The sequence below is a fragment of the Zonotrichia albicollis genome, unplaced genomic scaffold (assembly GCF_047830755.1).
Source record: "Zonotrichia albicollis isolate bZonAlb1 unplaced genomic scaffold, bZonAlb1.hap1 Scaffold_254, whole genome shotgun sequence".
Lineage (NCBI taxonomy): Eukaryota > Metazoa > Chordata > Aves > Passeriformes > Passerellidae > Zonotrichia > Zonotrichia albicollis.
The window spans coordinates 4,528,054-4,546,163 of NW_027428428.1; the positions used below are offsets into that span (position 1 = coordinate 4,528,054).

General features: G+C 54.1%; 1 protein-coding gene across 1 annotated transcript; it reads left to right on the top strand.

Moving 5' to 3' along the window:
- Nucleotides 1–5,337: 5,337 nt before the first annotated feature.
- Nucleotides 5,338–16,990, top strand: LOC141727805 (serine/threonine-protein kinase pim-1-like). Its single transcript, XM_074534094.1, has 6 exons — nt 5,338–5,406; nt 14,912–15,079; nt 15,203–15,253; nt 15,451–15,817; nt 16,460–16,636; nt 16,884–16,990. Exons 1-6 carry the CDS (start codon nt 5,338–5,340, stop codon nt 16,988–16,990), a joined length of 939 nt encoding a protein of 312 aa, XP_074390195.1.
- The last annotated feature ends 1,120 nt before the right edge of the window (nt 16,991–18,110 follow it).

Consider the following 18,110-nt stretch of genomic DNA (forward strand, 5'->3'; position numbering starts at 1 on the left):
GTGAGTCAGGGAATTGTACAGGGGGACCCCTCTGCAGTGGCCAGGAAGAAAGGCAAAGGATTGAGGGGGGACTTTAAAGGAAAGGCCTCAGTAATGTCAGGAATGGTCAGTGGGAGGACACCTGGGGACCCTGAATGGGACACAGAGCAGGGACCAGAAGGGTGGGATGGGAGGCCAGAAAGGGCAGGATGTGGAGACAGCGTTTGGCTGGTGCCTCACCTTGGCCTATGCTGGGGGGCACAGCAGGATGGAGAAGAGCAGGGCCACACTGAGCACAGCCACCTTCATCTTCCTCTCGCTCTGGGCAGCGCTGCCTGAGGCTGCAGCAGGTGAGGAGCACCTTTATCCTTGCTGGGACCCCTCCCTGCATCCTCCCTGCCAGCCCCCAGGCCAAAGCCCGGCTTGGCACAGCCCCCAGCCCTGGCCACAAGCCCAGCCCTGGCACAGAGTCCATCCCACCCCACCTGTGGCACGGATCCAGCCCCCTTGCCCGGCATCCCTCCAGCTTTCTGCACGGGGCAGCTGCCCCTGGAAGGGCTCAGGCACCTGGGGGGCCAAGGGGGGCAGGCAGGGAGCCAAAGGCACCTGAGGACCCTGTGGGGACAGCCCCCAGTCCAACACAATCCATCCTCCAGCAGCCCTCAGTGCCAGATCCCCCATCTCCTGCTGCCCCTCCCCTCCCAGAGCTTTCCTTGTGGGACACCCCAGAGCTGAGCCCGGCCCCAAACCCAGCATGTGGGAGAACAAGGGGAACAAGTGACATGTGATCAGGTGGCTGATTGGCAACTCAGGCACTGCAGACACTGGGGAGCACTGGGCAATGCTGATCACTGCAGACAAGGCTGAGGGCTGGGGAATGGCTCAGCAGTGACAATTCCCACATCCACACAATCCGATACCCCTTTCCCCGAAGATGCCGAACCCGACCAAGCTCCATGCCCAGAGCATTGTCCAGAGGGGAATATGCCCTGCCCTGCCCCTCATCCTGTCACACCTGCAGCCACGGAGCCCTCCCAGAGCACCTGGGTCATGGCCCTGGCTCTGGGCTCAGGGCAGCACTGGCCCTGAGCAGGATGTGCCCATCCTAGGCACATGGGGAAGTGGGCACCTGTCCCCAGGCAGCCACTCAGAGCTAATTGGGGTAACAGAGGTGCCCTGTGAGGAGGAGGGGTGTTGGTGCCCTGCCAGCATCTCTGACAAGCCCTGTTTACCCAGGGCCTGAGGCACCAGGAGGACATTCAGACATCTTGGGCTTCCAGGAAGGAAAATCTACGGTGAAGTGGTTCCCAAGAGCTGTCTATGGCTGTGATTCCTGTTTGACATTCCAGGACATTAGTGAAGACTTCTGCACATCTCTTTCCCCAGGGACAATGTGGATCCATCAGGGAAGTGTTATGACCCAGCTGGGAAAACATTTCAGGCCACTGCCTTGACTATATTTGCTCTGGAACTCACCCAAGGAGGAAGATTTTCCTTGGGAGTTTTGCTGCTTTGTGCCCTTGGAGGAGACACCAGAGTGTCCTCCTGGGGGATTCTTTGTCCGGATGGACAAGAGTTGTGACATCATTGGTGGGCTGAGGTCACCTTGGAGAGAAATTGAGGAAATGTCTGCAGGACCCTAAATAGTGAATGAATGGATGAAGGAGGTTCTCACTGTCCTGACCCACTATCCATCAAAACCACAGCCAAGGGAAGAGGCCTGGTGGAATCAGGGGGAAGCAGACCCTGTTGAGCCTGGTGCACACTGGGCAGTGTGGGGTGATCCCCTGCTGGTGTCCCAGCAGTCAGTGCAATACCACTGCTCTGATGGACTGGGCCCTTCAGAAACAAAAGAAGTGATCAAGCTCAGGGGAGGAGGGGATCTGGTCGCACTTCTCTTCTCTGGGAGTTTCTCTCCGAGGGGGGACATTCCATGAGAATGGGGATGTGGTAAAGGACAGGGTGAGGGCAGCTGCTCCCTCTCTCTCTGGGCTGCGGAGGAGGACGCTGGGAGCTGCTGCTTGGGAAAAGGAATTGGTTGCTGCGGGTGGCCAGAGCAGCTTCCCCAGGCAGGTGCTGTCAGGTGCCTGCAGCGCCAAAAGCGTCTCCACTTGGGGCTGCCTTGACAACTCCCTCAGCCCAGCAGACCCTGAGCCTGGATGGTGCAATCAAAGCCTCAGCAGAGGGACGAGAAGACTCCTCACACAGCAGATCCAGCCGGGTTTATTAAGGGAAAATCCAAGGGTCAGGGTGAAGTGAGGGTGCAGAGGGAAACAGGAGCAAGCAGGAACACAACCTCTGCTGAAGGGAACCAGAGGCGAAGAGCCAGGAGCAGGGCTGGGGCCAGGGTACATAACTGGAGGAAGGCAGGAGGGGTCAGGGTACAAGTGATCCAATGGAGAAGGGAGCCAGGGCTGGAGATAAGGTGGGGTGACACGGGATGCACCAATGGGGGAGCAGCAATTTTTTTGGAAAAAGAAGACAAAACGCAGCAATTTCCTGGTGCCAAGACTGTCACCACCCAGACCTGGTATTTGATGGCACTGCCCATGCCCAGATCTGGATATTACCCTGTGCCACCACAGCCCAAATGCAGCAATCTGCTGGCAAAGAAAGCCAAACCAGGTAAATACCTGGTGCCTACACCAGCCCAATCTTATGTTTGCTGACACCGCCAGTGCCCAGATCTGGAATTTTTCAGATGCCTGCACAGCATAATTCTAGCAGTTTGCTGGCACACAGAGTTAACATTTGGCAATTTCCAAGTGGCAGAACATTCCCTGCCAAGATCTGGTGTGCGCTGGTGTTGAAGATTGCAATGCAAGGTGTTTTTAATTACCATCTGTATGGCAGACTATCTTTTGTCAAGTGGGCAGTTTGCTTTATCTCTCTCTTTGAGTGACCACATTCACACCTCCCTCGGGAGGGGACATCTGCTGATAACAGACTATTGAATGTCACTGCATGACTGATAAGAACTATAACATTGCATTGTGAGATGCTCCGCCCAGAGGGGGGAGCCAAGAATTGCTACCCAGATATACTCCAGAGGTTTTTGAGATACCAGTGATAGTGGAACCCTGGAAAAAGTTAAAGATAGAATCTAAAATGTTAGGCTTTGTGCTTTCCCAGATCAACTGCACCTGCGTAAGCAGTATGACAAATTATATAATTGTTAGATGTGATGATTGTTTAATAATTAAATGTATTTATTATATAACCATAAGAAGAATAGTGAGAAAGTATGTTGGAAACTCAGAGAGGGGCTAAATTTATGTATACAATAGAACAGTATAAGTTTAATAATTAACATGAAAGTAACGATAGAGTATAAAACATGATCATTTCGGATGTATGGTCGGAGTCAGATTTGGGTTGAATATATCCCGAGTCCCAGAGCTCTTAATATAAAGCACCGCATATAATCCCCCTCGATTATGTGTTTTTGAACGCTAACACCAGCATGGCTTTCTCCATGGAATTCCCCAGAGGAACACCAGCTGTCTCTTCTCCCACTGGATCTTCAGAGGAAGAATACATCCTTCTCTACAGATACCCCCCGCTCCAGCAGAACCACATCTGATGCTTCAGGAGGGCTGCAGCCACATTTCCAATTGGACTGCCACCAACACCCTGACCCACAGGGTGTCATGTTGGGTTCTGTTGTTCTAGTGTACTGCATTGTTTATTTTATCCTTTTTTTTTTTTTCCCTGTTAAAGAACTGTTATTTCCTGCTCCCATATTTTTGCATGAGAGACCCTTATTTAAAATTTATAGCAATGCCGAGGTGTGGGGAGGGTTTACATTCTCCATTTCAGGGGAGGTTCCTGCCTTCCTTAGCAGACTCCTGTCTTTCCAAACCAAGACAGATTTTGGCGCCTAACATGCAGCTAGAGGGCACAGAAACAAAAAGGGAAAACCAGTTCTTGAATAATCTAATTTTTTGTATGTGTGCCACTATAGAAACCTCATTAAGCGACACCATGTGGTCCAGCTTGCCCTGGTTTGGGTGGCACGTGATCGTGGCTGTATTTCTCCCATTTGTAGGCCCTTATCAAAGCATGGGTCCTATAACCAAGGGTACTGTGGCTGTTATCCAGTATGTTTTATGGGTGAATAAGGTGAGGAATTCATGGATTTTTAACTTCCTCTGGAAAGCAGGCACACAGATTCACAGCTATCACACACTAACTGTATGTTTTTAGGGTTACTTTAATAATGGCACTTGCTGTAAGGAAATGACACCAGGCAAAATCTTCTTCCAAGCATTTAGCCATCTCTTTGGGTCCGCCCCACCAGTTTTTGAAGGTTTCAGTTCCACGCTAAATAGTAATGATATCATACAGTGGCTGGTGTTGCTGATAGGCTGCTCTATTTAGCATTTAGAGAGAAGGGGAGACTAACCTGGATAACTACCCTGACACCAACCCCAGAATCCAATCCGCCACCAGAGTCTGGGGATGCTGCTGCCCCAGAGCCTGACCCTACCCCACATCCCACCCCAGATGTGAACTACCCAGATTGGCTGGGGGGGTCTGGTGAAGGAGATACGTGAGATGGGCTGGATGCTGAAGGAATACACTTCCCCAGCTGGTGAGAAGCCCTCACTCTGCCGTGAAGAAAGAAAGTGTAATAGTGCAGCAGCAGAACCCACAGATGTTACAACTGTCCAGGTTCCAGCTGAATTGCAAAGGCAGAGACAGCCAGCAGCAGTTGCCCCTGTAGAAACAAGGAGATCTAAGATGAAAGCAGAGCACCCAGATAGGGGAGGGCCCTCACAACCTACAGGGGAGCCAGAGGTTGCAAACATCACGGAGTCCCTGATGTACAAAAGTCTCTGTAATCTGCGCAAAGACATTGTACGATGGGGATGTGAGGCTTATACAACCTGGCTACTTCGCATCTGAGATCTTATGAGTAAAAGTGTCCAGCTGGATGGTGGTGAGGCAAGGAATTTGGGACCCTTGACCCACAACTCAGGTATCAGTCAGATTGTTGTAAAGGAGCCAGGGTCTCTTTCCCTCTGGGAGCGGCTTTTAATGAGTGTCAGAGAAAGGTTTGTCCACAGGGAGAGAATGCAGGACCAGCACCACAGAATGTGCTGGAAGACCCTTGAGGAAGGGATCCAACAGCTGAGAGAAGTGGCAGAATTAGAGGTACTCTTTAGGAGGGATGGACAGCATGATAATGACCCCGAAAAAGTCAGGTGCACAGGGCAAATGTTGTGGAGCCTGGCAAATCCTGGGCCATACCAATACACCACCTTTATTATAACAATTAATGCTGATAACAACCAAGACACAGTAGGTTCTTTAGCCAACAAGCTTAGGAATTATGAAAGTTAGATCAATGGACTGATGCAGGCTCATGTCTCTGCTGTGATTAAGGACCTCAAAGAGGAGATGAGGGAGGTGGTGAGGGGAGAGGTGAGGAAGAACAGTTCCCACATTGCAGCACTGTGAGTCACAGGCCCCAGAGTCAGAGCCCAACGTTCCCCAGCTAGAGAGAGGGGGGGTACACCCCACGGGCTGACCTGTGTTTTTTTCTGCGTGACCATGGGGAAGACATGGGAAGGTGGGATGGAAAACGCACTTCTGTCCTGGCAGTACGGGTGCATCAGCTCAAGGAGGGAAACACAAATCAAGGAAACTCCAGTAAAGTGAAGGCAGCCTCAGCCTCCCATGACCGAGCTGCTGAGTATGATCTGTCAGGACCCCTGGAAGGTACCTCTGCCATAAATACCCAGGGTTTGAGGGGCCCTGCCTCCAGCCAGGGAGAGGCACCAGAAAACTGGATTTTCTGGACAGTGTGGATCCGATGGCCTGGCACATCAGAACCCCAAAAGTACGATGCTTTAGTTGATACTGGTGCTCAGTGTACCCTGATACCATCGGGACATGTGGGGGCAGAACCTGTTTCCATTGCCAGGGTGACGGGGGGAACACAGCAATTGACCCTGTTAGAAGCCGAGGTGAGCCTGACTGGGAAAGAGTGGAAAAAACATCCTATTGTGACTGGCCCAGAGGCCCCATGTATTCTGGGCATAGATTTCCTCCTGAACGGCTATTACAAAGACCCAAAGGGACTCAGATGGGCTTCTGGCATAGCTGCTGTGGAGACAGAAAACATCAAGCAGTTGAACACTTTGCCTGGACTATCAGAAAACCCGTCTGCAGTAGGACTCCTGAAGGTGGAAGAGCAAAGACCACCAATTGCCACCTCAACAGTGCACCGCCGGCAGTATCAAATGAATCAAGATGCCATGGTCCCCATCCACAAAATGATCCATGAGCTGGAGAGCCAAGGGCTGGTCCGCAAGACCCACTCACCCTTCAACAGCCTCACTTGGCCTGTGCGTAAATCTGAAGGAGAATGGAGATTGACTGTGGACTGTCGTGCATTGAATGAAGTGACTCCACCACTGAGCGCTGCTGTGCCGGACATGCTGGAACTCCAGTATGAGCTGGAGTCCAAGGCAGCAAAGTGCTTTGCCACCATTGGCATTGCTAACACATTTTTCTCCATTACTGTGGCAGCAGAATGCAGGCCTCAGTTTGCTTTCACCTGGAGGGGCGTGCAGTACACCTGGAACCAACTGCCCCAGGGGTGGAAGCACAGCCCCACCATTTGCCATGGACTGATCCAGGCTGCACTGGAAAAGGGTGAGGCTCCAGAGCACCTGCAGTACATCGATGATGTCATTGTGTGGGGGAACACAGCAATGGAAGTATTTGAGAAAGGAGAGAGTATCATCAGGATTCTGCTAGAAGCCAGCTTTGCTATCAAGAAGAGCAAAGTCAAGGGACGTGCCTGAGAGATCCAGTGTATGGGAGTGAAGTGGCAAGACGGACGGCGTCAGATTCCCACAGAGGTCATCAACAAAACCACCACGATGTCTCCACCAACTAGCAAGATGGAAACACAAGATTTCCTGGGTGCCATAGGTTTTGGGGAATGCAAATTTATTATTCCCGAATAAAGTAAGATTGTGAGCCCTCTTTAGCTGCAAGAAGAACGAGTTCCACTGGGGTCCTGAACAGCAACAAGCCTTTGCCCAGATCAAGCAGGAGATCACTCATGTGATTGCCCTTGACTCAGTCAGGACAGGACCAGAGGTGAAGAATGTGCTCTACTCTGCAGCCGGGAACCATGGCTTGTCCTGGAGCCTTTGGCAGAAGGTGCCTGGGGACACTCGAGGCCGACCACTGGGATTTTTGAGTCAGAGCTACAGAGGCTCTGAAGCCAAGTACACTCCCACAGAGAAGGAAATCTTGGAGTCCAGGCTGCCTCAGAGGTGATTGGTACAGAAGCACAACTCCCCCTGGCACCCTGACTACCAGTGCTGGGGTGGATGCTTAAAGGAAAGGTTCCCACTACCGACCACACCACTGACACTACATGGAGTAAATGGATTGCTCTTATTACACAGCATGCCAATATTGGAAACCTGAATCGCCCTGGGATTCTGGAGATAATTACAAACTGGCCGGAAGGTGAGAACTTTGGTCTTGCTAATGAAGAGGAACAAAAACCAGTGACACGGGCTGAAGAGGCTCCTCCATACAACCAACTGCCCCCAGAGGAAACACGCTACGCTCTTTTCACTGACGGGTCCTGTCGCATTGAAGGGATGAACAGGAAGTGGAAAGCAGCTGTATGGAGCCCCACACGATAGGCTGCACAAGCTACCGAAGGAGAAGGTGGATCAAGCCAACTTGCTGAACTCAAAGCTGTTCAACTGGCCCTGGACATTGCTGAGAGAGAGAAATGGCCAAAGTTCTACCTCTACACTGATTCATGGATAGTAGCCAATGCTCTGTGGGGATGGCTGGAGAGGTAGAAAGAGGCAAACTGGCAGCATAGAGGAAAACCAATCTGGGCTGCTGAAGAGTGGAAAGACATTGCTACCAGGGTAGGGAGGTTACCTGTGAAGGTCCGCCATGTAGATGCCCATGTCCCCAAGAGCAGGGCCAATGAGGAACACCAAAACAATGAGCAGGTAGACCAAGCTGCAAAGATAGAGGTGTCCAAAATAGACCTAGATTGGGAACATAAGGGAGAGTTATTCCTAGCTCGATGGGCCCATGACGCCTCAGGCCACCAGGGCAGAGATGCCACCTATAAGTGGGCACGAAACCGAGGGGTGGATCTAACCATGGACAGTATTTCTCAGGTTATCCATGACTGTGAGACGTGTGCTGCCATCCAGCAGGCCAAGCGAGTGAAGCCTCTGTGGTACGGTGGGCGGTGGTCCAAGTATAAGTAGGGGGAGGCCTGGCAGATTGACTCCATCACACTGCCCCAGACACGCCAGGGCAAGCGCTACGTGCTGACCATGGTAGAGGCCACCAATGGATGGCTGGAAACCTACCCTGTGTCTCATGCTACAGCCCGGAACACCATCCTGGGCCTTGAAAAGCAAGTTCTGTGGAGACATGGCACCCCTGAGAGGATTGAGTCAGACAATGGGACTCATTTCAAGAACAGCCTTATCAACACCTGGGCTAGGGAACATGGCATTGAGTGGGTGTACCATATCCCCTACCATGCTCCAGCTGCAGGAAAAGTGGAGAGGTACAATGGACTACTAAAAACCCAGTTGAAAGCTTTGGGTGGTGGATCTTTCAAGAATTGGGAGCAGCATCTGGCAAAAGCCACCTGGTTAGTTAACACCCGAGGTTCCACCAACCGAGCAGGTCCTGCCCAGTCTGAGTCCCTGAATGTAATAGAAGGCGACAAAGTCTCAGTGGTACATATCAGAGGTTATTGGAATAAGAATCCCAATATAACCAGTTAGATGGTGCCTGGGCCAGTTCTGACCTTCACTGCTGGGCCAAAGGCAGCACCGTGGTGTTTTACCCGAGAGATACCTTGACTGCTGGAAAGTGCAGCGGGGCAAATCCAGGCTGTCAGGACTCCGTTTCCTCAGGAGAGAGCGCTTCTGGCGATGGTGGAGAGAAAGGGAGCGGATTCAGCTAGAAGGTAGCCAGATGTTTATTCCGTGGGTACAGAGATGTCTGCACTGGGCCACTGCTGCTAACAGAATAGAGGCCACATGGTCTCATTAACATTTTAAGCTCAGGACAGGGGAAGGGGAGGGGACAGGTGAGCCACCAACCAGGTGAAGGGGCAGGGTCTCAAGGGACTAGGGACACCTATCACACGACGCATTGCTGGTATGTTAGCCTGATTGACAGGGCACACTCAGCGAGGGGCGAGGGGGAAGGGAGAAGGTAAAACAGGATATTGCAACACACCACAACATGAGGTTTGTTAGGGAAGACTGTGTGGATCAATTCTGCCTCGAGTACAGACAAACCCATTCGTGGGGTTGTATTTTCTCAGGGACCAGGTTGCACGTGGTGGATAATGCAAAGAGATGGAACAACTCTGGTACGATGTGTACCTCAGGGAGATCTGATTGTGGGGTAAGAATGATATGCAATATCACTGTTCATTGGATGTTACTGCTATTGTCTGTACATTAAACCATACAGACATGAGTTAGAAGGAAATGTGTAAGAGTTGAAGGTCTGGGCAAGTGATAGATGGAGCTTTAAGTGACTAAAGTGAAAAGGGGCTCTGCAGCTCTGTAATACAGGGCCTGGATTCAGTGGTCCAGTGTGGGGATGTGATGAAGGCATGATGGGTATTGCTTGTAATTTTGGGGAAACAGATGGAAATTTTGTATGAATAATGCATGATGTGTTGTAGTATGTTGATGATATGGGGATAAGGGGTGGAATGTCCTGGGATGATGTTATGATGCTTGTATCCCCATTCATCTGTTCTGTGCCTTTAAGATCGACTCTGAAGAGTGGAAGTTTTGTTTGGGTTTCTCTTATCAGGGACACAGAGACAAACAGTGCATAGGGCTGTTTTTCACTTCTTGCTTTCAGCTTGCTGCTTTGCTTGCTCTCTTTTCTGCTCTCGCTTCTGCTCTGCTTTGGCCTCTGCTCATTAGCTAGTTTAGCTAAAGAGTCCACATCCCTTCCTGGACTGTTTCTCCTCTCCTGTTTCTGTGACCATCTCGAACCTGCTCCGGACTGGGACCTGGGAACACCGAAGGTTCAGCTGCAGCAGCTGCCCCAGCACCGGAGGGACTGAGAACAGAGCGACAACCCCCGAAAGAGACTTTCTGATTTTGTCATCTTTCTCAGAGCGGTGTCATCGGCTATTGTTCATTTTGTGTGCTGGGGGGTGTTGTTCCTGAAATAAACAGGCTCTTTCCACCTGTCTCCAAGGAATTTTTTCCTGAACCGGTTGGGGGGAGGGGCCGTGTGGGTTTTGCTTTCTGGAGGGGCCCTCCTTTGCAGATTCTTTGGCAAATTTGCCCTAAACCAGGACACTGAGCCACGCCGGGGAGAAAAGGCAGCGAGGGGCTCCAGCCCAGCTGCTTCATTGCCCTGCCTGCTTCATGGAGCTCTGCCATGGGAGAAAGCCAATGCCGGACGAGCCCCTGAGCTTCCATCAGCTGCTGGAACTGCTCCGTGACAGCTCCTGTTCTTCCGAGAGAGACCCTGGCACCTTCTTGTAACACGTGTCATGGGGGGATTCTGTTTGTTAATAAACTGTGGGGGGTTTTCCACTTTCATCTATCAGTAATAATTTCCTATTGCTGGAAAGGGGTTGTTGGAACACTTTAGAGGAGACGACTTATTGCACAATATCCTGTTTGAAGTTGTCTGAAACTGTGTGAGACAGATGGCTTCACACAGGAGCATCCCCAAGGCTGCTGAGGGGCAGGCACAGAGGAAGACAAACCCAGTATTTCTGAGGGAATCTCCTTGACACCAAACCAACCTGAGCTGTCAAACAGCAGACCTGATGTTTCGACACGTGGGCCAAAGGGGAAACCTTTCAGTGTGTTTGGTCCAGGCTGGGTTATGCTCGAGGCAAAGGTGTGTCAGTGTGTTGGATAATACTCTTTTCTTGACCTAGAGATGGGGACACTGAGAGGTGTTTTAAAAACTTATATTCCATTTTCAGTCTCATGAGAAGGGTGAGACAATACACATAATTTACACCATCACAATCAGAAGCCAACTATTTCCTAATTACAGTAGTTCTTGGTCTATCAGATTTTTGCCATGCCATGTTGTAGACGCCTTAAAGCCATTTATTTAAAACTACCCCTTGTGGGTCCCATAAACAATGCATCTTTCATAGCTCTATTTTTCCAAAGTCTTATTTGCATGGCCATCTTTTGAAATTTTTGCTAGCTCCATTTCTCTCTCAACAATATCTGTCCTATTCCATGGCATTTTTAAGTTAGCATTTCTTGTCTCAAGATTTATATACAGATTCATACAATGTGGGCCTTCTATTAGGCTCTAAAAACTTTCTACAAATCCATTTCCCCCATCAGTGCACTTGGCTCCTTCTCTCCTCATTGTGCCTGGCAAGCACAGAGCCCAGAGCTCCTGCAGAACCCATCACAGCACTCAGTGGGAGCAAACTTGTGTCCAGTCCTCGCCTGGAGCTGTGGTGCCCAGCATTCCACCACACTGGAATGAGGAACTGTTCCTGCTCTTTCAGAAGGAGCTAAGGAGGTTTGGCCTTCAGATCAATTGTCTGCAGGCTCCTGCAGTGCCTGGTGCTGCTCCCTTGCCAGAGGCACCCCAGGCCAGGGGGGCACATCTGGGCTGCTGTGTCTGGCTCTGGGGCTCCCTGTTCTGGGCAGTGAGGAGGAGCTGCAGAGGCTCTGCAGGACTGACAGGATGGGCTTTGGGGCTGGCAGGAGGAACTGAGGGACCTGGGCTGCTAGAGCTTCTGAAGAGGAGGCCCAGGACTCATCGTGCAACTGCTCCAAGGGTTTTTTCAGAGAATCCCAGAATCAGCAAGGGTGGAAGAGGCCATGGAGGTCATCAAGTCCAACCTGTGCCCTGACACCGCCTTGTCTCCCCTGAGCCTCCTCCAGGATAAACAACTGCAGGTCCTTCAGCCACTCCTCACAGGACTTGTGTTCTTCCAGACCCCTCCCCAGCCTTGTTGCCCTTCTCTGGACACACTCCAGCCCTTCCATGTCCTTCCTAAATTAGGGGGCCCCAGAACTGGAAACAGCACTCGAGGTGCTGCCCAAGCAGTGCTGAGCACAGAGGAAGAATCCCTGCCCTGCTCCTGCTGGCCACACTATTCGTGTTCCAGGCCAGGAGCCATTGGCCTTCTTGGCCACATGGGCACACTGCTGGCTCATGTCCAGCCTGCTGTCCCTCAGTCCCTGCAGGTCCCTTTCTGCCTGGCTGCTGTCCAGCCCCTCTGGCACCTTGTTGAGGGAGGGATGCAGGGAGGGAACGGGTCCAGATCCAATCCTTCCTGAAATGCGGTGTTTGCTGGCACTGCCAGTTCCCAGATCTTGGTATTTCCATATTCTGGCACAGCCCAAGTCCAGCAATTTGCTGGCAAAGAAAGCCAAAATCAAGCAAATACCTGGTACCTACAGCAACCCGATCTCATGTTTGCTGACACCCCCAGTACCCAGATCCGGAATTTTTCAGATGCTTTCACAGCATAATTCCAGCAATTTGCTGGCACAGAAAATAAGCAGCTGGCAATTTCCCAGTGCTGGCACATTCCGCACCAGGATCTGACATGCCCTGGCACTGCCAGTGCCCACCTCTGGCAATTTCCCTCCGCGGGCACCACCCATATCCAGAATTTGCTGGCAAAGAAAGCTAAAACCTGGCAATTTCCCCTTGCCAGCACTGCCCAATCTGGACTTTGTTGGCAGCAGGATCCCAAGAAAGATGGAAGGAAAGAAGGAAAGAAAAGAGGAAGGCATCCAGACCCAGTCCTTCCTGGAGCCTGGAGCCTGAAATGGGCTGTTTGCTGGCACTGCCAGTGCCCAGATCTGGAAATTTCCCTATTCTGGCACAGCCCAAGTGCAGCAATTTGCTGGCACAGAAATCCAAAACCTGTGGCAGCTTCCTGCTACTGGGTCAGGCACCACCCACATCTTGTGTTTCCTGCACCAGAACCAAGATTTGGAAATTTCTCAGTGCCAGCAGAGCCCAAATCTGGCAGATTTCTGTCGCTGGCAATGACACCACCCAGATCTAGTGTTTGCTGGCAGCGCCAGCGCCCAGATCTGAAAACTTCCTGGTGCTGGCACAGCCCAAGTCCAGTGATTTGCTGGCACAGAAAGCTAAAATTTGGAAATCTGCAGGTTCTGGCTGCAGCACCATCCAGCTCTGGTGTTTTCTGGGACCGCCAGTGCCCAGATTTGGAAATTTCCCGATGCCTTCACAGCCCAGGTCTAGCAATTTGGTTTTAGCTAGCTTAGGAAGAGAAGTTCCTCGGACTGTGGCTTTCCTTTTTCTTGGAACTGTTTAAACCTGCTCTGGACTGAAAACCCAGAAGAACACCGGCACCAGCTCACCCCTGTGGCCCACCAAGGTCTGGGACGCTGCATTCCAGCGCCAGAGGGACTTAAAAGAGACCGAGTGAGCCAACTACAACCCACAAAAAGGACTTTCTGAATTTGCCATCTCTTCAGCACTGTCAGAGGTTTGATTTCATATTATTCATTTTTCATGCTTGTGAATACTTTACTTGTTAAATAACCTGGGGTTTTTTTTCACTTTTCTCGAGGGAAGTCTTTTCCTGACCTAGTAGGGGGAGGGGCCGCTTGAACTTGCTCTCCAGACGGACCCCTTTTGGAGATTTCCTCCCCAAATTTGCCCTAAGCCAGCACAAACAGTTACAATGAAAATTGCACCAGTGGCATCATTTCCTGGTGGCAAATCTTGTGACAGAAAATTGACCTTATTCTCCATGAGAGATTCTTGGGAAGAGCAGACAGGAGAAGATTCCTGGAAAACTGAAACAGCTTTCCAGAAGTGAAATGAAAATGAAAGAAACAATCCAAGATGCTTTCCTCTATTTATTTCTATGCTCCCCTTTTCCATGTTGCACTACTTCTCCATCCCAGTAATTCCAGATGCACTGCACCTCTAAGATGGGTGACTTAGTGATTTTAGACACTCTAAAATACCATGAGCCACACACAGTTTTCCTTCCCCTGTTTTTACAGGAAAGCAACACTGCAGGTGTCAGTGCAGTGCTGGGCTCAGGTAGGAATCCTACCCCAAGGGAAGGTGCCCCGACAGTGTTTGACCCTCAGCAAGGACAATGCCCAGCAGCAAGCGAGGGGATCATTGTGCCAGTGTGCAGGAGTCAGGGCTCTGCATCTGCGCTCAGCGCTGCAAAGTTCCCGTGTTTGGACAGACGGAGGGGCTGTCCCCGGGGCGCGCGGGGCTCGAACGTGGGGCTCGTGGGTCCAGCGGGGAACGGACACGGGGACGAACGGCCCCGGTGCTTCAGTTGCAGCGGCGGCAGCGGCGACAGCAGCAGCGGCGGCAGCAGCAGCGGCGGCAGCAAAGAGATATTTTGAATACTCTCTTTCTTTCCCTTCTCTCTTTCTTTCTCTCTCCCTCCCTTTCCCGCTGTCGGGCACCCTTCCCTCGGGGTCCCTTGCGCGGCGTCCCTCTCCTCTCCCCGCCTCCCTGTCCCCTGCAGGGCCGGGCCATGCCCCCGGCCCGCCCCCGGCCCCGGTCGGGGCTGCCCCGTACCCGGCCCCGGCCGTCCCGCCGCGGTCTCGCCTCCGCCCGGCTCTGGCTGTACTGGCGGTGGCGCTGCTGGGCGGGCATCAGTGCCTGGGGCGGGGGCGGCATCGCCGCCCTTTGCCTCCGCCTGGCCCGAGCCCGGCCCCGACCCCGACCCCGGCCCTGGCCACGGCCGCGCCCCCGGCCCCTGCCCCGGCTCCTCCCGGGGCCCGCGGAGCACACACGCGGCGCGGCCGCTCCCGCCGCCTCCGCTGCGGCTTCCCCGGCCCGAGCTCCGCCGCTCGGCAGCGCGGCCGCCGGTCCCGAGCCTCCCGTGCCGCGTTCCCGGGAGCCAACGCCTGGGCATGGCCGGCCCGGGGCGGGTGAGGGGCGCTCGGGGGCCGTTGCTGGCCCCGGGCCGAGCGCTGACAGCCGCGTCCCGCCCGCAGGGACGGCGCAGGAGGCCCTGCAGGAGCGGTACCGGCTGGGATCGCTGCTGGGACGCGGCGGCTTCGGCAGAGTCTTCGCGGCCACGCGGCTCTCGGACGGCGCCCCGGTGAGCGGTGGGGCTGGCGGCGGGCGCAGGAGGAGGGGATGGAGGAGGAGGAGGGCAGAGGGCGGAGGATGGGGCACGCAGTGGGGGCGGCGAGCTCACCCCGCTGCTGGCCTTGGCTTGCAGGTGGCCATCAAAAGGGTGCCACGGAACCGCGTCCGGCACTGGGGCGAGCTGGTGAGTGAGCGGGGCCAGCAGCCGGGGCTGCCGGCCAGGGATGAGCCGGGGCCCGGCACGGTGGGAGCCGCCAGGACGCCCCGAGGGAGAGCGGGCGTGGGGCCAGCGCAGGGCGCAGAGCATCCCGGGCTGGCTGAGGGCTTCCCCAGGCCTGGCACGGCATCGGCCCCAGTGACGGCATCGTGCTCCTCCCGCAGCCCGACGGCACCAGCGCACCCCTGGAGATCGTGCTGCTGGCCAAGGTGTCCACTGGCTTCCCCGGTGTGGTCCAGCTGCTGGAGTGGCTCGAGCTCCCCAACTGCATCGTGATGGTGCTGGAGCGGCCAGAGCAGTGTCAGGACCTGCATCGTTTCATTGGGGCACGGCGGTTCCTGCCCGAGGAGGAGGCGCGGGAGCTGTTCCGCCAGGTGCTGGAGGCCGTGCGGCACTGCACCAGCTGCGGGGTCCTGCACAGGGACATCAAGCCAGAGAACATCCTGGTTGACCTGGACACCGGGCAGGCCAAACTAATTGACTTTGGCTGTGGCACCTACCTGCAGGACACAGTCTACACACACTTTGCAGGTGAGCCTACCCAGGGCTGTGCTCCCCTTGCTGACATCTCATGGCCCAACATCTCACAGCCCAAGCTGGCTGTGGCAGTGGGGATTCTCCCTTTTGCTGCCAGTCAGGGCACTGAATCTTCAGCTGAGTTGCTTTAGAGCAGGGCTGGGTGGGCAGCCATCTTCCAGCCCTGCTGGCAGCCTTTGCCAGCCACTCTGCCCAGGACTGGGGCTGGGCTGGGGCAGCCAGCCCGACCAAAACCCCCGTGGGTGGGGGTAGCAGAGAGGGAGGGTGGAACCTGTGCCCCAGCCAGTTTGGTGTGCAGATGAGAGGAAGGTCTTGGGCTGCTCCACTCGCCCTGTTTCCCTTGGCTTCATAATATTTTTGTGGCAATGCAGGCAGGGAGGATAAGGGCATGTTTTTTCCCCAGCATGGAGTGGGTTTTTCCTTTGCATGTCATGGTTGGGCCTAGCCAGGGCTGCCCTCTTCCAGCACCAGAGGCTTCTTTTCCAACCCTAACTTTGTGCACAAGTCCCAGATGCTGGCGAGAGGGCAGTGGTCACCCTGTGTGCCCCTGATGCAGCCCCCGCGGGCCCAGGGATGCTGGGGCCAGGCTCTGGGAGCAGCAGCATCCCCCTGATGAACTCCATCTGTATTCCATAGGAACATTGTCCTACAGCCCCCCAGAATGGAACGACTTTGGCTGGTACCATGGCGAGGCAGCAACAGTCTGGTCCCTGGGCATCCTGCTGCACCAGATGGTCTGCGGGGAGCACCCTTTCAGGAGGGGCCGGAACCTCAGCTGGGGCCAGCTCCCGCTGCCACAAGGGCTCTCTCAAGGTGGGTCCTCTTCTCTGGGCACGGGGGGAATCCCAGTGCTGGGAGCCAGCAGCGGGCTCGTGGGCATCCCGCTCTGGCAGCTGCTGAGGAGGTGGCACATGTCCTGCTCTCCTCCAAAACAGGGAATTGTGGGAAAGTTTAGGCCCAGCTCAGAGCGCATCCAGCATGGCCTGGGCATGGGAACAGTGGGGTAAAGCAGACAGGAGCCTTCTCTGGCTGACCATCAGTTTCTGCTTTCTCTCCCCAGAGTGCAAAGACCTGATCTGGTGGTGTTTATCCGTGAACTCCTTGGACAGACCCACACTGGAAGACCTATTCTGTGTTCCTTGGATGCAGGATATTCCTCTGCCATAGAAGAAGGGAGAGCACCACAGGCACACTTTGATCCAGGGCCCTGGTAAGTTCCTGCTCCACATATGCCTTGGCAATGAGAAGCAAAGGAACCCAACCCTTTTTGTGCTGCTAATGTCACTGCACCGGGGTCATGGGATGGGAACACGCAGCCCTTGTGCTGGAGCTGAGCTGCTCTGCCCAGCACTGGTGGCCGCCATCCCAGCTGGTTTTGCTTGTCCTGGTTCCCTGACAGCTGGGGTCCTGGGCAGAGCCCTGAGAGCCTGGTCTGCCCGCAGGGAAGGAGAAGGAGCCCCTGGAGAAGCTGTACCGGGTGGGGATGATGATGCTGCTGCTGCTGGAGACAGCGAGGGTGACATCAAGGATGACAAGCTCTTCCTCAGCCTGGCCACTGGAGGCTGAAGGTGATGCAATTTGATTCTGGCACCTTCTTCAAAGCCAAACTCCACGGGGAATTTGCAGATGAGTCCCCATCTGGGGAAATTCTGCCAGATTTGGGCATGACCCAGCCTGGCGGGGAACCAAAGGCTCCCCCTTTGCTGGGGCAGATGCAACTCATTCTTCAGTCGCTGCCCAGCTGCTTTTGGCAGGGCTGGGAGGATGGGCTGGGGCGGGTACGAAATGGGAGTGGGGTCCTGGCCCTGCCAACAGCCCCCAGCACCCACCGTGCCCCGGGCTGGGGCTGGGGCTGGGGCAGCCAGCCCGACACAAACAAAGCCCATGGTGGGAGCAGAGGTGGGGCTCCAGAACCTGTGCACAGCTGCTTTGCTGTGCAGGCAAGGAAGGGCTTGGGCTGCTCCACTGCCCTTGTTTGCTTTGGGGTCACCGTGATTTTGGGGGACAGTGCAGGGGGCAAGAGAGAAAGTGTGGGATTCCCTCAGCCATGGCTGGGTTTTTCCCTAGCATGTAGGGGTGGGGCCTTCCTCAAGGCCCTGACAGAGATAAGAGTTTTTACTGTTTTTCTTGTTTTCCCTTTTTGTCTCAAAACTCTTGTCAATAATGTGTTGTTTGTTATTCCAGAGGAAGCATTTGAGGTGGTCCAGTGTGGATGGGGAAGTGCTTGGGAGCAGCTGTGGCGTGGATGGGCCGTGCCCTTGGAGAAGGCTGAGGCCATGGTTTGGGA